At 38.5% G+C, this 27,105-nt stretch overlaps 1 protein-coding gene across 4 annotated transcripts in view; it reads right to left on the minus strand.

Annotated features, from left to right (window-relative positions):
* Positions 1 to 25,454, minus strand: part of cdh19 (cadherin 19, type 2) — a 45,853-nt gene extending 20,399 nt beyond the window's left edge. For 2 of the 4 annotated variants that reach the window (XM_060861536.1, XM_060861539.1), the window contains exons 1-6: positions 25,325 to 25,454; positions 24,031 to 24,319; positions 15,203 to 15,497; positions 14,123 to 14,242; positions 10,917 to 11,084; positions 9,885 to 10,072 (exon numbers count right to left, since the gene is read on the minus strand). In XM_060861536.1, the coding sequence (XP_060717519.1) occupies positions 9,885 to 10,072; positions 10,917 to 11,084; positions 14,123 to 14,242; positions 15,203 to 15,497; positions 24,031 to 24,234 (975 nt within the window). In that variant the 5' untranslated portion in view covers positions 24,235 to 24,319; positions 25,325 to 25,454. Of the gene's footprint in view, positions 1 to 9,884; positions 10,073 to 10,916; positions 11,085 to 14,122; positions 14,243 to 15,202; positions 15,498 to 22,794; positions 23,406 to 24,030; positions 24,320 to 25,324 lie in introns of those variants that run through there. The other 2 variants (XM_060861540.1, XM_060861537.1) reach the window with 2 other exon arrangements.
* Between the last annotated feature and the right edge of the window lie 1,651 nt (positions 25,455 to 27,105).

Genomic DNA, 27,105 nt, shown 5'->3' on the forward strand with positions numbered 1-27,105 from the left:
ACTCACACACACACACACACATACACTTACACACACATTTACACACACACACTTACTCACAATCGAAAACATACTCACACTCGCACACTCACATATTCACACACACACACTCTCACACACACACACAGACAAACACACACAGACACACACAGACACTCACACACACGCACTCACACACACACACACTCACACAGACACACTCACACACACAGACACACACAGACAATCACACTCACACACACACACACACACCCTCACACAGACACACACAGACACTCACACACACACACTCTCTCACACACACACACTCACACACACACACACTTTATTGTCAAGTATGTTTTCACATACGAGGAACACACACACACACACTGACACACACATTGACACACATACACACACAGACACACACACTCACACTAACACTCACACTCACACACACTCACACACACACAGACACACACACACACACACACACACACACACACACGGGGTCAAGCCGATCAGATGCGCTCAGAACATGTCGCTGATGAAACATACCAAGTTTCCACACTCGAACACTCACATACTCACTCGCACACTCACATACTCACACACATACTCACATACACACACATTTACACACACACACACACATGCACACTCACACAGACAGACTCACACACACACTTTATTGCCAAGTATGTTTTCACATACGAGGAACACACACACACACACAGATTTACACACACCCACACACTCATTCACACTCGCACACTTACTCACACTCGCACACTCACATACTCACTCGCACACTCAAACTCACATACACACACTCACACACACTCACTCACACTTGCACACACTCACACTTACACACACTCACACTCGCACACTTACTCACACTCACACTTACACACACTCACACACTTACACACACACTCACACACTCACACTTACACACACACTCACACACACTCACACTTACACACACACTCACACCTACACACACTTACACACACACATTTTGAATTTTCACGTTAAGTTCAGTATTTTACCAATACAATGTCAGTATTGGTCAGATGGTCAGATGGTCTCAAACTTGGTCAGATGGTAGTACTGGTCACAGTTACTCAGGGCCAAAATCTCAGCCAATTTTGTGCTGACTTGTAAGGCAAAGATTCTGATTCTGGTTCTGACTCGGAGTGGGTGGGGCCTAATCAGGAAGTGGGTGGGGCTTGTCTTAAAATGGGTGGGGCTTTAACCGGTAATAATTAATTTGTAATATTTATAACACTAGATTACTACCTTTATGTTTTTATGAAATACAGCAAAAACGTGTCAGACACACATTGTCTGGTTACTGGTTAGAGACAGTTGAAGGTTTAAAAAATCTCCGACAGGCAGAGACGCAATGCGAGTCGCATTCTACCCAGCAAGCACCACGTCTGAACGAACCCACGTTTACCAGAACTCTACTGGTTAGTAAGTACGTATTATTAACGTTACAACCCGAAGTAAAAAGCTGAAGAAACCCTAAACGTTAACGGAAAAGACCCGCGAACCCGAGTGACTGAGGGAGAGACAGAGAGCTGTTCTGTGTGTGACTGTGAGTGAGCAGAGCGAGACACAGCAACACAATACATCTGTATGTGTGTAGGGGAGGGGCGCTGTGACTAGCCTATCACAGAACGCTGACACAATCAGCTACCCAATGATGATTTTCATTCAATCCGAGCACAGATATTGACTCGTATTACTCGTATAATACTCGTACTCGGCAGAAGTGCTTTATCCGTACCAGATACTCGTTTCAGCCAAGTATCCGGCTCATCTCTAATGGATATGACTTTGTTTATTTTAGGGAAAACTGGACGGGTGAGTACTTCACATGACATATATTGTGGCACCCTCTGTAGCATGACATATGTAGCATGACATGACATATATTGTCATGTCAATCCAAAGGCCTTAAACGCTTCAACCCGGGAAATACTGCTTGCAGCTTTAATTTTTTTTGTTTTTATACGAACTGGTGTACTGAAACTTACGCGTAGCACAATTTCAGTGTGGGTTGGCATCCAGTTTGTGAACCAGAAAATTCCATCTAGTGAAGATGATTGCGTTTAGTGAGAGTTACAACTGCTAGTCGCTGGTATGTATAATTTCGGTCCCTGTTTACGGAGGTTTATTTATTTATTTGTAATAACCTATTGTTATATGCTCGGCAGGTTGATCTGGTTGTCCGACTACTTTCCGAGGGATGAGAGGGTTAAATCCATGGGTATGACTGCGCTGCTCTTTTGCCTCTGAAAATAACCTTGTGGGTCGCTCTGTGTACGTGTACTGGTATTTCAGTCGGCTGAGGCGTTTAACGGCGAGTCACTTGGTTGATGTTTTAGTTTTGTTTCTTTATCTATGTGATGTTGTTACTTTATCTCAGTAGGGGAGACCGGGGTTGGTTGTCACAATTTTTACCTATTCATGAATTGCTCATCTTCAAAAAATCTTTCAGCAGTAATTCCTACATGAAATGAAAATTTGGGGTCTTGGCTTTAAATGTGTATACTTTTTACTTTTAGAATATATTGTAACATGAAGTAATTAACCATCAAAGACACTCTGACACAATGTGACAACCAACCCCATTACGGGGTTGGTTGTCACGAGGTATGGGGTTGGTTGTCCCTATAGAGGTTCAATAGGATTTCAGTGATAAATTGGGATCTAAAAAGATAATGTGTAACTTTTTAGTTTTTTAAGCTAGAAACTGCAAATAAGTTTTAATATGAATACCACCCCTATGATAGTTGTCATCAATGCCCCTTATGTTTAAACAATGGGATTAAAGTGGGTGATCAGTTACTTGAATTGTCTACTGTGTTGAGAAATAAAATGAAATAATTTTTAGTGCTAAAACCTCTTTATTATCAATTCATTATGTAAGTTGCCTAACAGCAAACAAAAACAAACAGACCAACAGTCTTAAAAGGTCCACATGTCCAATACTCTTAACAATTTGAACTAAAGTAGGAAACCCTGCGCAGCACTGGCTGTGCTTCATTCAGAGTCACAAGAATCACAGTTGTGACAAATGTATGCCCCTGCAAACAACAGCAAACAAAAACAAACAGAACAACAGTCTTAAAGGGATAGTTCACCCAAAAATGAAAATTCTGTCATCATTCACTCACTCTCATGTTGTTATAAACCCGTATACATTTATTTGTTCTAATGAACACAAAGGAAGATATTTTAAGAAATGTTTGTAACCAAACCGTTCGTGGACCCCATTTACTTCCATAGTATTCTTTTTTCCTACTATAGAAGTGAATGGGGTCCACGAATCGGTTTGGTTACAAACATTTCTCAAAATATCTTCCTTTGTGTTCATTAGAACAAAGAAATTCATACAGGTTCGTAACATGAACATGAGGGTGAGTAAATAATGACAGAATTTTCATTTTTGGGTGAACTATCCCTTTAAAAGGTCTACATGTACAATATTTTTAACAATCTACTGAACTAAAGTAGGAAACACTGCAAAGCACAGGCTGTGCTTCATTCAGAATCACAAGAATCACAGTTGTGACAAATGTATGCCCCTGGGTTGCCAGGGGTACAATCTTTGTGTGCCCACATTTGGCAGCAAACACATCTGAGCCATACTTCCCTGGACTTGCTATTGGTGTATGGCTCAATGCAGACAAGGCAGAAACATTCCTCCTCATCAGCCTTGGCTTTTTGGCTACCTTCTTTTTAAGAGGTGCTTTTCTTTTTAACAGCTGAGGAGCATCTTTGGTCACACGAAAAATTTTCTTCCTAGCATCAACAGACCTTTTTTCATTTTCAATTTCGGCTTTCACAGGAGTATCAGTTAGTACAGCACTTGTGCGTTTTCTCCTTCGCTGGACCACTTTCCTTGGACCCACCTTTGGAAACGGACGGATATCCTCTGGGCTTGGCAAAGCAGTTGAACAGGTAGCGGTGGGAGGGGCCAGGGCCAGTTGTTGACTGGTGGTGGGAGGGGCCAAGGCCTGCTGTTGCACAATGGTGGGAGGGGCCAGTGCATGCTGCTGACTGGTGGTGGGAGGGACCAGGGCTTGCTGTTGCACAGTTGTGGGAGGGGCCAGTGTCTGCTGCTGACTGGTGGTGGGAGGGGCCAGGGGGTGCTGTTGCACAGTTGTGGGAGGGGCCAGTGTCTGCTGCTGACTGGTGGTGGGAGGGGCCAGGGGGTGCTGTTGCACAGTTGTGGGAGGGGCTAGGGGCCGATCTGTAACAAAAGATGGGGCAAACTCATAGTCCTCAAACACATCCCTGTTAAATGGGTAAATGCCTGCAACCCTAAAGCCCGACTGGATGTTGGTAGGGGTTGCAGCCAGTGGGTAGGCAACGGCGACAATGCCTGGAATGTCATAAATTGACATGGACTTCCATGGGTTTTGCAGCATCCAGGCATGACAGGCAGAGCTGACATGCTTCTTAAAAGGTCCATACACTGACCTGTCAAGTGGCTGAAGCTTGTGTGAGCAGTGTGGATGAAAGGACAGGATGACCACACCATTTTCTTTGGCATAGTCAAGGCCATCCACAGAGAGATGTGATCCGTGGTTGTCCAAAAGCAGCAGACAGGGCTTCTCTGTAGAACATTTCGTGTGGCTAACAAAATGCTTCAGAAAATCCACAAAATGCTCCTCCTTCATCCATCCAGATACGTTTGCTCCACCACTACTTCCAACAGGTCCATTTTTAAGAAAGTAATCCTTGTAATAGACTCCGGGGAAAACAAAATAAGGGGGGATGCTGTTTCCAGTGGCAGAAACAGCAGCGGCGATTGTGACAAGTGTTCGCCTTTCAGCGGATGTGAGGCTGCCCACTTGTTTGTGGCCCTTCCGAGCCACAACTTTATTTGGCCTACTGTATGTACAGTGGTAACACCGGTCTCATCCATGTTCCAAATATCATTAGGCCCAAATTTGTACTTCTGCATGACCCTCTCCAAGTTGTCGAAGAACATGGCAACATTCTCCTTGTTGAAGCTTGAGGCCCGTGCCAAGCTTGTGGCCTCAGGTGATCGGATGGAGAGAGAAGGGTGGCGCTTGATAAAGCCACTGAACCAGTCAGCACTGGCTTGACTAGTGTCACTCCAGGACTGTGGAATTTTAATTTGCTGTGACACTGAAAACTGGTAAGCCAGACTGCGCACTTCTTTGGGAGAGAGACCATAATAGATCTTGGAGGACTTTATTATGTAATCTCTCAGCTGCTGTTCTTGGTGACCGTTGAAAATCTGGCGATTTTTTTTTTCTATTGCCAACTGGCACTGAGGAAGTGGTAGCTCCACCCTGGATGTCATCATTTGACATTTTCTGGCAGTAACGGGTCAATGTCCTGTAGTTAATATCAAATTCTTTAGCTGTGCTACGTATGCTTTTGCCTTCTAGCTTCACCTGCCTCACAGCCAAAAGCATAATGTCTGCTGGTGTTCTGCCCCTGTCTGTCTTTCTCTTGAAGTTCCTGACCATTCTACCAACAAAGACACAATATATCACTGTCTGCACATTCTCAGTTGAAAAAAAAACAAATTCTAATACTTGAGGAGTTGGTTGTCACATGTGACAACCAACCCTGCAAGCTATGAGACAACCATCCCCAACTGACTTCTTGACAAACATGCTAAGCTAGCTGCCACCTGGCTTTTACTTGATAGCTTAAATATGACTCAAAATAAAGCTAATACTTTTGGCTTTTTAATGAGTGTTTTGTTTTTGAATGACTAATATCCTACAATCTCTCAACACAAAAACAACACCAACATGAAAATTTACTCTGACCCATGAAAATTGTCTCTTAACCTCAATGTTTTGTGTTTACTCAGCAAAATTACAATTGCAAATGAGTAAGCTATCAAAGGCTGATAGATTGATATCAAAATTTTACCACAGCGCCATCTAGTGTGTCTGGAATAAGCAATGTGACAACCAACCCATGAGACAACCAGCCCTGGTCTCCCCTACTCCTCTATGTATTTCGTTTGTTTCTTTGAGGTACTGTATGTGATTTAATATCATTATTAGTTTGCCCTTGGATCTGTTTGAATGGAAGTATGCATTATTAAATCTGCATGTACAAAAATTGTATTAGTGATAGTAAATCTGCATGTACTAACTACCGTTAATTTACATTTACATTTACATTTACAGCATTTGGCAGACGCCCTTATCCAGAGCGACGTACATAAGTGCTTAAATCTCTAACATTGAATACATTAATGCTGGATCACTAAGTTACATACTTAAGATACCATGAGTTTAAAACATTTGTTCAAAGTTACAATGAAAGTGTCAAAGGTGTGTTTTTTTTTTTTTTTTTTTATTTAAATGCAAAAGATAATGAAAGAAGTGCTAGTTGAAGTGTTTCCTGAATAAGTAGGTCTTCAACCGCCGCTTGAAAATAGCCAGTGACTCAGCTGTCCGGACCTCTAGGGGAAGTTCGTTCCACCACCTTGGTGCCAGTAGAGAGAAGAGTCTTGTAGTATACTTGCCTCTTACCCTGAGAGATGGTGGAACCAGTCGAGCAGTGCTGGTAGATCGGAGGGTGCGGGGTGCAGTGCGAGGAGTGATGAGGGCTTTGAGGTAAGAGGGAGCTGGTCCATTTTTGGCTTTGTAGGCCAGCATCAGTGTTTTGAATCTGATGCGTGCAGCTACCGGAAGCCAGTGGAGGGATCGCAGCAGCGGGGTGGTATGAGAGAACTTTGGCAGGTTGAAAACAAGCCGGGCAGCTGCATTTTGGATCATTTGCAGAGGACGGATTGCGTTCATAGGTAGACCTGCCAGCAGTGCATTGCAGTAATCCAGTCTAGAAATGACAAGAGACTGAACAAGTACCTGAGCAGCCTGTGTGGACAGAAATGGTCGAATCCTTCTAATGTTGTAGAGAAGAAACCGACATGAGCGAGTCACATTAGCAACATGAGAGGAAAAGGACAGTTGATTGTCCATGGTTACCCCAAGGTTGCGAGCTGTGGCTGAAGGGGAGATCAGATCGTTGTGCAAGGATATAGCAAGATCATGACCTGGGGATGAATCACCTGGGATGAAGAGCAGCTCAGTTTTGCTAGGATTAAGCTTTAACTGATGAGCAGTCATCCATGATGAAATTTCTGCCAGACATGCAGAGATCCGGTCAGAAGCTGTGGCATCTGCGGGTGGGAAAGAGAAGATAAGTTGTGTATCATCAGCATAGCAGTGGTAAGAGAACCCATGTGAGGAAATAACTTCACCAAGAGAGTGAGTATACAGGGAGAAAAGAAGAGGACCAAGTACTGAGCCTTGTGGGACGCCAGTGGAGAGTCTGCGTGGAGCAGATGTCACTCCCCTCCATGTTACCTGATATGAGCGTCCTTCCAGGTAGGAAGCGAACCATTCCCAAGCTGATCCGCATATCCCAAGACTCCTGAGGGTGGCTAAGAGAGTCTTATGGTTAACCGTATCAAACGCTGCTGAAAGGTCAAGGAGGATAAGGACGGATGAGAGATTGGCTGATCTAGCAGCATGTAGTTTCTCAGAGACATCTAAAAGGGCTGTCTCTGTGGAATGAGCTGCTTTAAAGCCAGACTGGTTGGGGTCTTGGAGGTTGTTCTGTGAGAGATAGACAGACAGTTGATTAAAGACAATGCGTTCAAGAATTTTTGAAAGAAACGAGAGAAGTGATACCGGTCTGTAGTTACTGATGTCTGATGGATCCAGAGCAGTAATTGATACCATCTCATACTGTCAACAAGTAGGTCTTTCGCCCTCTTTGAATCTGGGCTATTTGGGTTCATTAGTTTTGTTATTTTGTTTGATTTATACTGTGAGTATATTTAATTTTAATTGAGAGAAATTTGTTTTGTTTTGGTCTTGTAATGTTTCGTTTTTGCATTTAATTCTTTTTTTTTGTTTTGTTTAAGTTTACTTTTGATATACTTGTGTTGGGCGGGTCGTCTTTGAGAGGGAGGAAGTAATTACTGTACCTTGAGGGTGACTTTTACACTGGGTGTTGTTTGATGTGTACCTTCCACACGTGTGAGTGGCGTGGTTTGACACTGTGCTGTAGCTGGGTCCGGTGTTATCTCCCCTTTCTCTTGAAAGGCCTAGTCATTTAAAGTATGTTTTCTGTTCGGTGTATTTGATTTTGTTAAGTGACTGAAGATTTTACATTTTTTTTTGAAAATCTTAATCTTGTACAAACTGCAAAAAAAGGTCTACTGTGCTATTCTCGTGCCCTCCTCTCTTGCTCGTCATCATTAGGTAACGAACCTGTATCCTTTTGGGACTGTTCCCCTTATAAGGGGTGGCGTAGTCGAATGTTGTGCCCCTAGGGGCCTTTTGTGGTGTTTTATAAATCTTTATATAACCTAGAATTGTTACGCTCTTCACCCTACCGCTCTGCTACACATATCATCTAATAAATTCTCTTTTGGCAAAGTGGTCCTGACAGAACTGAAATTCTCTTAACTGAACTTAATTGCTACAGTTTCTGTTTTCTTTACATTAATTATGTTGGCTTTGTAGAAGCCAACATTCTGATTTCCTTTATAAGCTTATTATTATTATGTTGGCTTCTACAAAGTAACTTTTTCGGGCCGCAGCTTTTGTCCTAGACACTCAGCACAATGAGGGGAACTGCCTCACGTGTATTCTGGTCACGTCACGTGACGTCACGTGTAGCCCCGCCCCCAGAATAAGCGAAATAGAAAATTTGCACAACATGGACATGTGACATATCAAAACACAGCAAATTGAGGGGTACTGCCTCACGTGTATTAAGGCCACGTCACATGCTCATGTCCGCTCGCCTCCAAAAGTATTGGCATCCTAGCGGTCCAGTAGCTTTCATAATCTTTCTGTCCACTTGCCTCCAAAAGTAACACTGACCCTTATGTCCACTCGCCTCCAGAAAGCACCGGCCTTTGCGAATACTTGCACCGTCAAAGACAACATCAAAGTTTGTCGCGACGAACTTTACAAATCTAGTTTTGCTTAATTTTCTTCATCGCTTTTCTCTTCACTTGTTTTTGCCTTTTTTGTCACTCTTTCCTCACTAACATCTGCCAGTCGTTTTAATATAAACCTGCCCGGTCGGCATATCAGATGCGGTGTAGTCGCACAAGTAAAATTTTTTTTAACAGATCCAAAGCTTAAAATGGAAAATTACGGATCCGCAGATGGTCGGCACCTCACGCAGCCCCTTTGCGACTCTCCATAGGAAATGAATGACTTCCGGTTTATCGGCCGTTGTTTGTCGTGTGCAGTGTAAAGGCAGCTTTAACCGAGTGAGACGCGGGAAGCTGAGGCGGGGGAAACAGAGCACACATGGTTGTTGGGGATCTTTGTTTCGGCGGCGGCAGCGGCTCGGATGCTCGTATCTCAAAAATGACTCAAAAAGTGACTGAGAATAATTAAAGCTTTGCCCCCTTAATTATACTTTACAGTACGGTAAAGGTGTTACCATTTAACATAGATAACATTTAACTTAATTGATTAGACCTAAATTGATTAAATACATTATAGTCACTGGAGTGTGAAGCCATGTGCACTTTCATAAAAGAAGGAATTTTTACTGATATTGGGAATAGGGTATGATTAATTTAGATTTCTGAATTTATTATTGATTTTATTTTTTTTAATTAATTTTTCACAACTGGTTTCTTAATATTGCCTTACTTTTCTGTGAAAAGAAATACAACATTTTGAAATGTGTTTTGTTGTCATTTTGTTAAGGTTATATGTTTATGGAAATTGATGTGAACCACCTAATAATTAAGAATAATAATATATAATATAAAAATATATATCATAACTGTTAATAAGATTATAATATATATTATATATTATATAATAAATAAAGTAAATTCTACTTACTCTGGCCAGTATTACTATACCCTCCTCTGTGGCAGGGTCTGTCTGGACCCTAAAAGTGCCACTTTCCTCCAGGTCATCTAAAGTGTAGTTCATCCTAGCATTTATGCCAACATCAGCATCCTTTGCCATGACCCTACCAACTGCGGTGCCAACTGGTGCTGATTCCAGAATGGCAAACGTGTACAGGTCTGCCAGGTTAAGAGGAGAATATGTGATGACTCATTGGAAATATTTCAATACATCTCTACAAGTACCAATGCTAACAAAGAATTGTGGTAAATAGCAGCTTTTTTTGACTTTATAAAAATGTTGTTAAGCTACATAACATTGATTTATGTCTGCATCATAAAATTAAAGTGTAGTGTCCTACAACCCTTTTTATTTTTAAACTTAATTCTGTCAAATATAATCAATCTGTAACATATTAATTGTAGCAGAGTGACATAGCTTATCTCAAGGGTCCTCAGTTCAGCCATCAATTCATATTTACGGTTTACTTTGCTTGAGCTTTATATCATGGACGGATGTCTGGATATTCTCTAGGATTTTACAATAGTTTCATGTATTGTCAATGGCAATACCCTGGGGCATTGTTTATCTGAGCTTTTGTGAGTTTTTATCTGAGTTTTTGGGTTCTTCCACATCAACCTTGGCACACCATGTATGTATGTATGGTCTCATTTTGTGCACAGAGATAATGAAGAAAACATATACAATCTAGATTATACTACATAAATACATTTCAGGAAGACTTATGCAACAGTCAGGTCTCCACATAATTTTGACCATATAGTTTATCTGAATGTTTAATATTACTACTTTTCTCTTGTGGTTATTATAAGGTTTATGATTGCTTGTGCTGAAGTTGCCTCTCAAAATTTTTTGGCCCTGATGTTTATCAGTTACAGTCTTGAAGTAAGCAAATTAAAAAATGATGCATCCTGACGCATATGTTACAAGTATTTCCAGTGTTTTATAAGCTTTGAGCATAATAAGTTGTCAGTTGGTAATAATGTATTGCTTTTTACTCACTATGTTGAAAGGTAGGCCCATTGTCATTCACATCAATTAGGGTGATGGTCACTGTTGTTGTAGCACTGTAGCCTCCAGTATTTCCAAGCATGTCTTTCACTTGAATTACAACAAAATACTTCTCACTTGCTTCTCTATCAATGTTTGGCCAGGATGTAACTATGGTGCCTTAAAATTAGTTAATCAGATGAGAAAAGTCAAATGTGAAAAATGTTATAATTCACATTCTTTTTGGGCAGTTTAAGCAATTATGCATATTAGGACAAATATATTATTGATATAAAGTGTTGCTTCAAAGTTGGTGAACCTGCTTAGATAAAATAGATATTTCTATATTTCTGCTTAAAAAACATCCTAAAAGCAGACAGTGATCCCAATCAAACAAGTAAGACAACTACATTATACCTGGTACTTTTTTATTCAGTAAAAGGTTCCAATATTATGTATTTGTAAGAGGCAAAAGTATATGAACCTATAGGGTTAGTATTTAATTTGAAGGTTAAATTAGAGTCTGTCTGTTTTCAGTGGCATGACAATCAGATGTCAGTGAGTGCCTTGTTTTAACAAAGAGGGATATATCAAATTGTTTGTGAGTCTGCCATCAGGTGAACACTGAACAACCTTGGTGTGCATGGGAAGTATTGCAAGGAAAAAGCCACTACTCTCTAATAAGAACATTGCTGTCCATGAAGAAAAAGATCATGTGGACAAGCTAGAGAGCTATTTGAAAAAAAAATTTTTGGACAATTGAGACCAAAATAATACTTTTTGGCTTAAATGCGAAGCTTTATTTTTGGAGAAAGGATAATACTGCATTCCACCATAATAATCTTATACAATTCTTGAAACATGGTAGTGGTAGTATCATGCATTTATATTTACAATTACAGCATTTGACAGACGCCTTATACAGAGCGAAGTACAAATGTGCTCTATCATTGACTGAATTAACTCTGGTTTACTAGGCAACAGACTTAAGATACCATGTGCCTAAATAAGTTTTTGTTTTTTTTAATTCACACATACGGCAAAACAGGGAAGAAAGTGCTGGTTAATGTGTTTAATATATATATATAGTAGGTAGGTAGTTATATATATTTATATATATTATATATATATATATAAGTAGGTCTTCAACTGTCATTTGAAAATAGCCAGTGATTCAGCTGTCTGGACTCCTATGGGAAGTTCATTCCCCCACCTTAATGCCAGAACAGAAAAGAGTCTTGTAGTATACAGTACTTACTAGAGAGGTGGTAAGACCAGTCAAGCAGTGCTGGTAGCTCTAAGGGTGCAAGGTGCAGTGCGAGGAGTGATGAGGGCTTTGTAAAAGGGAGCTGGTCCATTTTTGGCTTTATACTGTAGGCAAGCATCAGAGTTTTAAATCTGATGCATGCAGCTAATGGAAGCCAGTGGAGGGATCACAGCAGCAGGGTGGTATGCAAGAACTAAGGCAAGTTGAACACAAGTCATGTGGGAAAGAGAATATAAGTTGTGTATCATCAGCATAGCAGTAGTAAAAGAACCCTTGTGAGGAAATAACTTTATTAATAGAGTCCATAAATAAAGTCCAGGACATTTTCTACTTTGTGTGTGGGGATGTAGCTTTTGAGTGTCAGGGCAAATGAGTCCAGAAAAGTCAGAAGGGAAGAAGATTGAAGCTTGTCAGAGGGGAGGTTGAAATCGCAAAGCACTGTCAGAGGGGTGCTGTCGGAAGGGAAAGCACTGAGCAGTGTATCCATTTCTTCCAGGAAGTCTCCTAGGGACCAGAAGGTTGATTGGAGAAGTAACTGAAATGGCATGAAATTCAAAAGAGGAGATGGTTAAATGAGACAAGAGACACCATCTCCTTGAAAACAGTAGACCTGTACCACCACCTCTGCCCATTTCTCGTGGTGAGTGAGAGAAAGCATAGGCAGAGAATAGAGCAACTGGTGTATCAGTGTTCTGCAGGAATATCCAGGTCTCTGTTAGTGAAAGAAAATAAAAGGAGTAGTGGGAAGCTAAAGCCAAGATAAAAATCAGCTTTCCTTACAGCAGACTGGCAATTCCAGAGCTCACTGTTTGAGACTCACACAATGGAGGAGGTTACTGGAAATATGAACTCTTCTCTGTAGATGGGAGCGCCATGCTTTGGTCCTGTATTGCTCCACCGGGGTCAGGACAGCTTGCTATCTTTGACATGAATTTAAAACAATGAATTCAGAATCAGGGGGACACGGTGGCTTAGTGGTTAGCACGTTTGCCTCACACCTCCAGGGTCGGGGTTCGATTCCCGCCTCCACCTTGTGTGTGTGGAGTTTGCATGTTCTCCCCGTGCCTCAGGGGTTTCCTCCGGGTACTCCGGTTTCCTCCCCCGGTCCAAAGACATGCATGGTAGGTTGATTGGCATCTCTGGAAAATTGTCCCTAGTGTGCGATTGCGTGAGTGAATGAGTGTGTGTGCCCTGCGATGGGTTGGCACTCCGTCCAGGGGTCCATCCTGCCTTGATGCCCGATGACGCCTGAGATAGGCACAGGCTCCCCGTGACCCGAGGTAGTTCGGATAAGCGGTAGAAAATGAATGAATGAATGAATGAATTCAGAATCATACCAGTGAATTCTAAAAGTGAATGGCAGGAAATCTGTCCATAAACTGAATCTCAAGAGAAAATAAGTCATACACCAAGACAAGGAACACAAGCACCCAAGTCTGCCTACCAAAGAGGAACAAAGATAATGTTTTGGAATAGCCAAGTTAAAGTCCTGACCTTAATCCAAAAATTTTTTTGTTTAAGTACCTGAAGCAAGCAGTTTATGTGAGGACACCCACCAAAATCACAGTTTTAAAGCTGTTCTGATCTGAGAAATGGAAACATTGTGTAGGACAAATAAACAGTAACCAGAAACCTTTACTTGCAGTTATTGCTGCAGAAGGGGTCACAACAGATACTGAAAGCAAAGGTTCACATACTTTTGCCAATCACAGATATGTATGCTGGATCAATTTTCTCAATAATTAAAATTAAGAAGTATAATATTTTTGGCCCATTTGTTTGACTGGGTTCTTTGTTTACTTTTAGGACATGTGTGAAAATCTGATGATGTTTTGGGTCATATTTATGCAGAAATATACAAATTTCTAAAGGGTTCACAAACTTCAAGAGACACTGTACATATACAGTATATGCTATGTACGAAGAGTTAGCATATCTTTGCAGTTACTACCTGTCTTTGGCTCCACTGAGAAATAGGGCTCTCCTTGCAGAATGGAATAGATAAGTTTGGCATTATTTCCAAACATGGGGTCATCTGCATCTATGGCTGTCACTTGAAACACTGTAGTCCCTATGTAGAGAAAGAGATGGTATACAAACAGAGCACTTATCCTGGAGAGTATTACAGGTGATGGTTTTCTGTAGTGACATACCTGCTAGCTGTAAAATTAATTTCCATGGACTGCCTCAGTACATTTATTTATTTTATGAACATGTAAGAAGCAGGACACAATGCTATATACAGGATACAGAAAATATTTTGCAAATATATAGCCTCTGTTAGGCAGCCAAAGATTACAACATAATAATGACCCAAAGCCTAAGTATAAGGTTGCAAACAAATCAGAAGAACATAATCTTTTTTGGAAAGGGAATCAGGAATCCTATTGGGGAAGCCCTTACCCAAAAGGTCTTTAACAAAATATTATTTGTGTGCAAATGTATACATCAGAAAATTTAAGTTTTTCTTTTTTATTTCCATTTTAATGTTTTACTTTTTTTAACTGGAATTTTAACAGGGGATAAAAGGCAAATTGAAATAGAAATATAATTTCCAAATAAAAGCATATTAAATGAATTCAGGGGTAGTATTTCTCACAACAAAACATAAACTGCAAAAAACTCCTACACTTTAAAATCTCCTCCTAAAGCAACAATTTGAACTCTCAATAAAATTGTTCACAGCTGGTCTCCAGAGGCAGTTGTTGCACTATTTTAGATCTTAATGTATGTAATAAGGATAAGCTACTGCTACCTTATTCTTCTTTTCTCAAAGAATTTACTTGCCTTGCAAAGCTTCCATACAATTCAGTTTTGAAAAATTATCCATTATCCTGCTATATACAGTATGGTGCCTCCTAAGAGCATTCCACAAATTATAATTCTGTGCTATGACCCAAGAATATTTTTCACTATTTGGTATCTACTTGGTTCTAGTTTTTTTTACTATTTCTTAATTTGATACAATAATTTCACATTGTTTAATAATTCGAAAATTTAATTTTCAATAATAAATAAGATTATACTTTACCAATTGGACTCATCTCAGGGATACTGGAAGTGTAGGGTTCATTTATGAAATGAGGACTATTGTCATTGATATCCTGGACTTTGATGATGAACTCTGACTCAGGCTCCACTGGCTGGCCAGTTCTGCGGTCAACAGCTTCGGCATGGAGTACATAGAATGCCTTCTTTTCCCTGTCCAAGCTCTTATGAACATGAATTTCACCACTGAACTCATCAATGTTAAAGATATCTTCTGCTCCTTCTCCAGAAAGGATATAGCTGATGGCAAAGTCTCCTGTGTCGTAGGTTGATTTCAGCTGATTGAAAAATATTTTAAAAGAAGTAATATAACAGTAATTATAGTCAATGAGATATAGACGTTATTATGAACAAATCAATACACACATTACTATTTAATCATACATTATACAACAAATAGTTCCAGTCCACTAGTCAGTACTTTGACAAACAGAGTTCTAAGTCATTTTGTGTGTCTGCATAGTTATGCACAATAATCCATCCAGCTGTGGTTTCTTTTGGAAATAGTTTTTCTGATAGAACAAAAATAAGCAACATATTTGGCCATATTGTGTATGAAATGTCAGTTATTTATATTGAGTTATTTCTTATTTAGGATTGCTGTGTAAAAGCCATACACCACTACATACAGTATATTGTTTTACTGAACATCAGCTTGGCTGTGAATATCTGTTGTCTCATGTTTACAACTTAATTACAGCAGTGCTTAAATACAACATCAAACACTTTATTAGAAATACCCATAAATTTATTCTTTTACACAATTATGTATTCTAATTGTGTGGCAGCAGAGCAATGGGAAAATATTACAGATATGGGCCAGCAGCTTCAAGTAACATTGACATATATCTGAAAAATGTGAGTTCACAAAGAAAAAATATCCAGTAAGTGGCAGTTCTGTAGATAGAAACATCCTGTTGATGAGAAAAGTCAACGGTGAGTTGTAATCACACTATCAAGTGTCACCCATATGAGGATGGGTTCCCCTTTGAGTCTGGTTCCTCTCAAGGTTTCTCCCTTTACCAAGGGAGTTTTTCCTTGCCACTGCTGCCTGAGTCACCTCAGACTTGCTCATTGGGGATAAATACATATACATACATACACACTGTGAACTATACATATTTTGAATTTTTATTATATTAATTCTTTATATTACTCCTTATGTTTATCTTCTGTCCTATGTTTATGTTCTGTAAAGCTGCTTTGAGACAATGTCCATTGTAAAAAGCGCTATACAAATAAACTTGAATTGAATTGGATTGCCAGACTGGTTAAAGAGAAATAGAATGATGTGGTAGCGAGGTATGGTCAAGCAGCAGCTTGAATGGAGTGCGGAAAGTCAGTGATAAAGATCACGCACCTGTTCCAAATAAATGACTGTTCTCTGTATTGAGTGTTAGCAGGCATAAAAGAGGGAGAAGCAAGAGCAGAGATCTATGTGTATGGGATATACTGACTTGGAGTCCTTGCCAGTGGGTAAAAATGTTAGTACCCTGGCCAGCATCCACCTCAACTGGTCTGCCATCTGCTACAATTAGGGAAGCCCAGCTCATGGCTGAATAGCTCTCCTTCGACAGCATCAACTTGGACCTAAAGCTGTTGATTTTGCAGTTGGTCACAGCCCTGAACTATGCCATTTTTTATGACATTGGATACCTGCATCCATTTGCTCAGAAGGACCAAGATGCCTACCAGCAGTGGCTGCTCTCTCTCTCCCTCCACCTGTCTCTGCTTCACAGAGATGGGGACCAATTCCCCCAAGAATTGATTTCTGAACCCGAGATCCTCTCCTTCATCCCCATGTCTGTTTCCTCTCCCCTACAGGTGCATGACAATGGTGTCACAAGTGTAGGAGTGAGGCATGGGTATATCTGTTGGCATTGCGGAGAAGCTGGCCAATTTCCAGGACTAGTGCCATGAGATGTTGGTTCACTTGGACATACTATATACAGGTGATTGTCAGAGGTGTTGCATACCACACTTTGGTGGTTCAGGCTTCAATCAGACCTAAATTCACAAAAGCTTGTGAGGCTTTGTGTGTAGCACATAGGATGAAGGTGAGGTCTGTGCATAAGGATGTGCTCAAATACCTCTCAGTGGCAATCACAATTCATTCATGTTACAAAAGTATAGAATTGTTTATTTCACAAACATAGTTGTTTAACCAAATGCTTAAAAAATGATTTAATGAAACTGTAATGTGCAACCCTGTTATTAGAGGTTCCATGGAGGCATCCAATGGACTTTGACAGGAAGGGATTAGTGTTGGGTCCATGCTGAACTCAGTTTCCGCTGACCCATTAGTTCCTCAGGAGCTCTCGGTTGCACTATTATAAACTTTTGTAGAAAGGAAATTATCTACATTTACATTATTTACTGTCCAGTGTCACCCAAATGAGAATGGGTTCTCTTCTGAACCTGGTTCCTCTCAAGGTGTCTTCCTCATATTATTTCAGTGAGTGCTTCCTTGCCACTGTTGCCTCCGACTTGCTCATTAGGGATAGGGATAGATATATAGTAACTTAAATTTAATCTTTAAATTTGTTTTATTAATTTTTTATTTTATTTTGTTTCTATACTTCTGTAAAGATGTGAATTGTTAACGTAATGTGTAATGAACTTCCCCATGGTGCCTGAACAGCTGAATCAATGGGTATCCTCTTCCTGAAACACTTTTTTGTTTATATTAAAAAAACCTGAACAGAGTACATTGCTCTGGATAAGTGTGTTTGCCAAATACTGTAAATGTAAATGTCTTGCATCTAAAGCAATCTTAGTTAATGAAATGATTACTAAACAGAATTTAAGTGTTGTCAAGTCAAGAAGCTTTTATTGTCATTTTAACCATATAAAGCTGTTGCAGTATACAGTAAAATGAGACATCCGTTCAAATGACCATTTATACCTAATTAAGGAAATCTGCGATTCAGTGATCTCTACTGACTGGTCAACCTGACGCTTCTAAGTTTGCTTTCAACAATGGATTAGCCGACTTTTCATGTGGATTATATATATATATATATATATATTTTTATATATATATATATATATATATATTTATTTATTTTTTTTCATCATCCAGTGACATCGATTTTCCAATATACTGCGGTGGAACATTTTTCACTGCGAACCTGTGTCACTGAACCACCACTGACCCTTCGATCGCACCAGGATATTATCTACTATCCTCGGCAGGCGTACATGAGTCACGACGGAATTATATCTATGATGACACTGGTCCAATACAATTGTTCTGGTCGTCCTCTCATCGCCCACCAAAGAAATCAATATGGACTGTCGACCAAAGTGTGCTGGCCGATATCGTCCAGACTACTAGCATCGAATCTGGTACGACTGATCTTACTTTTGGTCAGTACGACTGATCTTACTGGCCCACCCAGGAGCAATACTAGTTTTTTAAATGATTTTTCTGTATTCTTAACTTTACTGAGTTCTACATCTCAAAATGTTATTATATTGGGCGATTTTATACACATGGACAATGTCAACAATACTCTCACTAGGGATTTTTTATCAATACAATGGAATTCAAATTTTATAAATACAGCAATTTGTTGATTTTCCAACTCATAGTAAAGACCATATTCTTGACCTTATTTGTTGTTCTGGTGTAACACCTTCTAATTGTCAACCTTTAGATTTGCCCATATCAGATCATAAGTTAATATCATTCAGTGTTAACCTTATGGTTGAAAAAAAACAACTTGGGTCCTTCCATTTCATTTCGCAATATCAAGAACATTGATCTATCTGCTCTTTCTGATGGATTGGACAATTTCTTCAGGAGCAATGCTTTCTCTACTCCAGATGACTGGGTTTCTTATTATAACGAGGGCCTACACAGTATACTTGATACACTTGCACCTTTAAAAACTCGCACTGTTTATTTTACTCGTTCTGTAACCTGGTTTACACCAGAACTAAGACAACTTAAAACTAAGGGGTGTCATTTGGAATGCTTATACATTAAAACCGGACTTAATGTTCATAAAGATATGTACACACATCATATGCTCTCTTACAAGAACGCTCTTTTAACCACCAAATCTGATTACTACTCTAATATAAATGGGTTAAGTGAAGGGAATACATGGTCCTTGTTTAATACAGTAAATAATATCCTAAGGCTTCCTTCTCATCTACCGTATATTCTAGTGATCTATGTGATAATTTAATGACCTTTTTAAATCCTAAAATTGTAAATATTCAACAATTAACTTCTCAAAATAATGTGGCATCTGATCTGTCATATTTACCTTCCCGTGATTCTTAATTGTCTCTATTTTACAGTTTTAAACTTCGGCTATTAATGAAATATCAGGTTTTATCAAACAATCTAAGTCTTCCACTTGTCAGTTAGATCCACTTCCCACTCACCTGGTCAAAGCTTGTTTATCTTCTCTAGCTGGTATAGTAACTGATATTATACACTCGTCTCTCACCTCTGGTGTGGTTCCTTCATCTTTTAAGGTTGCTATAATTACTCCAAGACTTAAAAAACCAGGAGCTGACACTAATAATTTTGCAAATTTTTGCCCAATTTCCAATTTGCCCTTTCTATAAATAATTTTGGAAAAATTTGTTGCATCTCAGGTTCATTCCCATCTCTTTAAAAATCTGGTTTTCGACCTTTGCATAGTACAGAGACTGCTATGGTAAAGTTGTTAATGATCTGCTGATGTCAGCCGATTCTGGACTTTTAACTATACTTATTCTATTCGATTTAACTGCGGCCTTTGATTACAATTTCTCATCAAGTTCTCTTAGATAGATTACTCTCTGTAGGAATTACCGTCCCTCTTAGTTGGTGCAGATCTTATCTCTCTGGGCGCACTGAATTTGTTCAACTTAAAAATTTTAGATCATATATTTCACCTGTTACAGCTGGTGTCCCTCACGGCTCAGTTTTGGGCCTTTTTTTTATTATTTATTTTCTACCCCTTGGTAACATTTTTAGGAAATATGGCATCAGTTTTCATTGCTATGCTGACGACACCCAGCATTATTTGTCCTCTAAGCGAAATTCTATACCCTTCTTTCCTCCTCTCTTTTGAATATTGACAAATAAGTCTGTAATCTCCCCAGGTTAAAAGTCTGGGAGTAGTCCTCGATAGTACTTTATCTTTTGAAAAGCATGTGAACAATATTACTTGGTCTGCGTATTTTTATTTACGGAACATCAGCCGCCTTCGTCCGTTTCTCACCCCAAATTCCACAGTTGTTCTTGTACATGCTCTATTTACCACGTGCATTGATTACTGTAACTCTCTTCTCTTTGGGCTACCTAACAAACTCCTTCACAAACTTCAATTAGTCCAGAATTCAGCTGCCCATATAATTACTAGAACCTCCTCCATTATCATATCACTCCAGTTCTCTAACATCTTCATTGGCTTCCTGTTAAATATTGAGTAGACTATAATATTTTACTTCTCACTTTTAAAGCTCTTCATAACTGTGCACCACAATATCTCTCTGACTTGCTTTATATTTACATCCCAAAGCTTACTCTCGGATCTTCATCTGTTTCCCTTGTTGTACCTTCTGTTCGTTTAGCCACTATGGGGTCTAGGGCATTTAGTTGTGCTGCTCCTAATCTCTGAAATTCCGTTCCACAATCTATACGAGAAAGTGACTGTCTGACTACTTTTAAATTCTATCTTAAAACTCACTTGTTTAAATTAGCTCTCTGATCAATTTTAAACTACTTAATGTCAAGAATTGTTGTTTGTTGTATTGATTTTATCATCACCACTCAACTGTACAGTGTTTTTGAGTGTCCTGAAAGGCTCCTTTAAATAAAATGTATTATTATTATTAAAAGACAAGACAATACACAAAAGAAAAAACACAAAAGCAGTGCCGGCCAGTGTAAATACTGTATGTTCTATATTGCATGTGCAGAAATACTGGAATGAACATTAGTATTATAGCAGCAGTTGGATGTCTGCAGTTCCTGGACAATACATCAGTATTGTACAAAACTGCAATCGACTGAAATGTGAAAGGCAGTATGTGGAAAGAGCAAAAACCGTGTGCAAAACAGCATGTAAACAGTTTTATATGGGTGGTGCTGAATACATGGATGTACAGTATATTGGAAGTGCGTGTATTTGGTGTGCGTCAGTGCAGTCCATACAGTTGATTGTGTGTGTGTACTGTGCTCGGTACAGTTCAGTTCAGTTATTTAGGAGTCTGATGGCTTGTGGAAATAAACTGTTACACAGTCTATCTGTGAGGGCCTGAATGCTTCGGTACCTTTTTTCCTGTGTTCAAGTCTGAATGTAGATTATACGCTCTTTGTTTGGTCTAGGAGTGCCTGCTACACTGTGATTTCTCACAGTAGTCACTGTTGTTCTGTTGAGTGACAGGGGGTTGGGATTAACTGCACTAAATGTATGTATTAGCTTTTATTCAATTTGCTCTTTTTCTGTTATGAAGGAGGGACTAACACTATACTTTCTGATCCCTTATTGTCTTGATTAGATACTGTAATTTTCTTTAATTATGTCATATAAACAAAAGATGATTAATACAGCCAATAAAAAAGTACTTATGCATTTACCTTATGAAAGTACCTAAAAGTAGGGATTTCCTTTCTTCAGGAAACTCATTTAAAACAGATCATTCCAGATTGAAGTTATCATTCTAATTTTAATTCTAAATGTAGAGGTATGGCAATTCTTATTGAAAAAAGCTTCCCATTTGAGGCCATGATAGTTGAAGCAGATTCTGCAGATAGTTTTGTCATTGTAGTCAGTAAACTTGTATGTTCATCAAACTGCAATGTATCAATTGTCCTAGCTAATGTGTATGTGCCAAACTATGACTGTCTTTTTTTTTTTTTTTTTTTTAAAAAAAACATCTTTGCTACTAAATCTGGTCACACATTATTTGATGGAGATATTTGGAGGAGATATGAATTGTATAATGTCCTCATCTTTAGATCTGAAAAAACTTTTATTCCTTTTGTTTATTTTAAGAAATAGAAAGATCAATGTCAATCTCCTAGCTGCTGTGAGAGGCTGCTGTAGCTCTGGAACACAAATGCAAAAGGAATCACATTTGAATTTTGGCAGGATCCATACGCGACACCAGAGGATGTGAAATAGCAAATGGGGAATTGCTATTGCGATTCAAATATGGCAGGATTGTAACTCTAAAGACATAGGAAATTCATTTGTAGATGGACTTTGCTTTTTCATTCTTTCATGTGTTTGCATAAACGGAAATGCAAATGGTTTGCACTTGTATTTGAATTATGTCACGGTTTTCACAACGGCAAATACTGTAGGAAATGCATATGTGTGTGTGTGTCTGTGAGTGTGTGTCTGTGTGTCAGAGAGTGAGACTATGAACATGAATGACTCTTTGGCTTTCACAAAACTTAAATCGTCACCGCATATAGCCACAATTAACATTTTTTAGTGTTATAGGCTGTGTGTCACTAATAATGGTATGCGGGGAAATGCAAGCAAGAAAATTTGTTGCTATATTATGTAAAATATCAATAAACAAGTTTCAATAAAATATCAATAAATACAAGTTTCTCACCTTGGTGATACCCTCATCTTTCATGACAGATAAACTGCCTGGAAATGAAAGTGATGTTTCTGGCTTTGAAACAATTTTTCCAACAGCTGAAGGGCTACCATATGTTGCAACACTATTGTGGTCATGTCAGGCATACCCAAGTCGTTCTTCGGACAGTTAGAATCTGGGCATTGTTTAACATAGAAGCCCTTTTATTGTGTTGCTGACACGTGCTGCTATGTAACTTGACCCCATGTTCATCAATATAATTGATGTGTTTTCAGACAAGCTTCACAGAGACATTCCCACAGTGTCAAGCCATGACAGGATTTTTCCTTACGGAACTGGGTTACATATATAATCTGAGATGTTTTTCAAGGAAACTTAAAATGTATGGTATTGTCAGGACTGAAAGACATGTCTTAGCATCAACAAATACAAGGCAAAATGAAAACCTGAAAATGGAGGAAAAGTTGTTGTCCAGAAATTTGCTGAAACTTGTAAAAAAAAAAATTCAATTAATTACGATTTACAATCACAGTATATCACAATTTACTTACTATAAATTCATAATACAGGAAATTACTAAAATTAAATGAAATTAATTACTGGTACATCCATATTTATGTAAAGACATATAATATCAATTAAATCTATTATTAAATGATTGATCATTATTGTTAAAAGGTTTGTACAAAGGTTAATACAAATTTTATTGTTCCAGCAGTTTTTACATAATACTGTAAAAACTGCTGGAACAATGAAATTTGTATTATAGCAGACAACAATCAATAATCTGAGAAAATATTTTTCAACAATTTTTATTGTTTTACCTGACCAATTATTTTTATGGCACAGTTTGCTATTTCTTTATTTAATACATGTTTTGTTTTCTTTCTCTGTATGAGTGTATGCTTATATGATTTAAAATCCCATTATATAATCGAACAGTATAATATGTCTGTTGAACTGCATTTCTGCTTCCACACAAGGCATCTTTTCTTGCCTTTTTCTTGCCAAAGATCTACTGGTAAATTTATATTTTTGTAAAGACACTTTATTGCATTTATATCTATTATTACATGACTAATCTTTATTGTTATGTTAAGTTTATGTATTGTGTAAAAACTGCTGGAACAATGTTTTTTTTTATATATAGAAATTTCTTTTTTTTTTATTTTGCAGTGGAAGTTATACAATTCCGCAATCTTATATAGATTGCTAGAGAAGAAAATTTCCCCCAATCTTTCTTGTTACCTGACCAATTATTTTTGGAGTTGGATCTTCTTCCTCAACTGACAGTTGATTCCAGATCCAGCCACGTTTGACTCTGAATCCACGGTGGTCTTCAGTGCGTTGGCTGTCACTTAGTCTTTGTCTAGACAGTCTTTGATCACTCCCCACTGACCCAGGTATGAAGGAGATCATGATGATCACAAGAAAAACAGAACAGCCACCCATTGGTTGTCTCTCTCTCTCTCTCTTTTTTCAGATGATGAGGTCAGAACTGTGTGGTCGATTAGTATGTTAGAATGGCCATGGGATCCTGTGGTTTGAAGGCAATAAATATATTGATTGTTACAGAATTGAATTTCCAAATTGCACTATTCACATGGTTAATGAAATATGCAATTTTATATACTGTATATGTCCAGAACAGAAATATGCACACCTCCCTTTTCCAATGAGGTGTGGTAAAGTAGTTTACAAGAGGTTTTTTAAAGTAAATATTTTTACTGAACTGCAGATATCGAGGTGGTGCTCCAAAACAATGTGGGATTTATATATTAATTGGATAGATTTGAGGCTGGCATGTTTTTAATTACACAATATTTTTTTAAATGTTACAGCCGAATTATTTTTAGTTTTAGCATTATTACAATTTTGGAACGTTTTCTTTTTATTTATTCAAATATTTTATTCAATATTGGCCCCACAATCTAAGTTAAAAACTTTAAAAAACTTTATCATTATACATTTTGTTTAGGGCTCTGCATTTGAAAATGAGGAATGTTCTCCAAAATTGGCTCTTCTACAGTTTTAATTATTTAAACAAAGACAACAGTTAGCATAATCAAGACAATTAAAAGAAATAGCATTTCTTAAAAAAGTGATCCTCATTGTGAAAGAGCAGTAATATATCTGAAAATGTCACGGTGTGTTTGTTCTTCCAGTCTTTATTTTTTACATGCTTTATTTTCTTTCTCTGTATGAGTGTATGCTTATATGATTCATAATACCATTATATGTTTGAATAGTATAATATGTCTTTGAACTGCATTTCTGGTTACACACAAGGCATCCTTTCTTGCCAACTCAAGGGTGTTTTCCACTGCCAACATGAATTGCAAATGTTCCATTCATATGTACAACATTGTATATACAGCAACTTCTTTACAAGCATTTTACATTTAAATAAATGAAAGGTTCACTTATTGAATATTACCATAATGGTTTTGCTCATGTTAAATTATTTACATTTTGATCTGAAGACCATGCCAAAAATGATTTGTACTTTTTGTTTTTCTTAATAAAAATAAAACCAACTCACCTGCATGAATGCTCTATTCTTCTTGTTTTTAACTGATCTAGAACTGCTAGAGAAACAGCATGACAAAATATATAGTACGATTAACGGCCAAAGGAGATTTTGCTCAAAATATCCAGCTCTTTCTCCTCCCTTTTTCGTTATGCCAAGCTACCGTCCTTTTCTCAATAGCTTTTCAAGATGAACAAACAGTGGTGGTATTGTCAGCTGTCCCCCACACTTTGCCTCCCACCCAAATGAGCTACACTGGTAACACACAAGCAATTATTTTCATGCAAACATGCTCAAGCTGCAATACAATTGAATTACTATCCTTTTTTTTCATATCCTCACAATATCCATCCCTCACACTCTTAACAATAGTGTATTCATTAAAGTTTTACAGCCCCATACAGATAATAACAACGATAAAAGGAAGACATTCTATTTATGACATAGACTGCAGCAGATGGCCTTCAGGCAGGCCCAGTCTCTGCAAAGAGCTGAAACCACTTTGTACCCCTCTGTCTTCTACCCATTAGTTTTTCTGAACACAAAATATTAAAGGTCTTTTGAACTAGAACGTGTTCACTTTGATTGAACTGAACCAGTAATAATTTATACAAACCACAACAGCAACAACATGTTATCTGGAATATACTGTATGTGTACTGTTTTGCATGTTTAAAACTGCAGTTTTACTAGAAGTAAGAGGACCTTGAATTTTCAAATACTATCAATCAAAGGAAAAATACAAAATACAAGGAGACAGAGATAGCCTAGAGACAACATGGTTTAAAAATAAGTTGAAAACAGTTGATTTTTATACTGAGGTGTACATGCAAAGAACACACTGTGGCAAACACATCTTGAAAAAACAAAGAGCAGACCCATATACTGTACAATTTGAGTAAGCAAAAATCATAATAACTTAATCTTAGTTGATTAAATCATGTGTATGAACATTAACTATTTAGATTAACATATGGATTATTTTAGACAGGTTGAATGCATAGAAACAAATTAATCTTTCTAGCACAATGATTTATTTAACTATTAGCTCTTCATGTGTACTACACTGAAGTAAATAGAATCTATAAAACATGCATTCACCTTATTTATTGAACGTTTGTAAATGTAACAAAATTATTAAGTAAAATGTAGATATAACTAATGTGTAATAGTGACAAATCTGGACTGCTTGAATCAATTTATAAATGTTGTCAACTTTACCTGAATTTATTTGTTTACACAACTAAATTGTTAATTGTAGAAACTACTCAACCTATTTGCATGGAACATCTTGACTGTACTTTATGCAAATCCAACAAATAATTTTTTTTTTTGAGTGCAGACAGAAAGGCATAAAATCACTTCATCCTTGAGGTAATAAAAGCATAAATATTTTTTCCTGAATTGTGATATAGTTCTTTCCTTAGCAATTTTTCTTACCTATTTTTTTAGGCCCGTGGCGGAGGATCTAATCCTGGCCACCCTCCTATTCTGGTTGATGTGGGTCTGGCCGTGGTGCGTCGGGGGTTTTGCTCTTCAGCTCGGCTGTAGACGTTGCTCGGCCCTTCTGCTCGGCTGTGGACGTCGCTCGGCCCTTCTGCTCAACTGTGGACGTCGCTTGGCCCTTCTGCTCAGCTGTGGATGTTGCTCGGCCCTTCTGCTTGGCTGTGGATGTCTCTCGGCCCTCTCTGCTTGCTCCCCCCACCTGCCTCGCTGTGTGCCTTGCCCCCCCACCTGCCTCGCCGTGTGCCTTGCTCCCCCACCTGCCTCACCGTGTTCCTTGCTCCCCCCAA

Source organism: Tachysurus vachellii, chromosome 25 (assembly GCF_030014155.1).
Source record: "Tachysurus vachellii isolate PV-2020 chromosome 25, HZAU_Pvac_v1, whole genome shotgun sequence".
NCBI classification, from domain to species: Eukaryota; Metazoa; Chordata; class Actinopteri; order Siluriformes; family Bagridae; genus Tachysurus; species Tachysurus vachellii.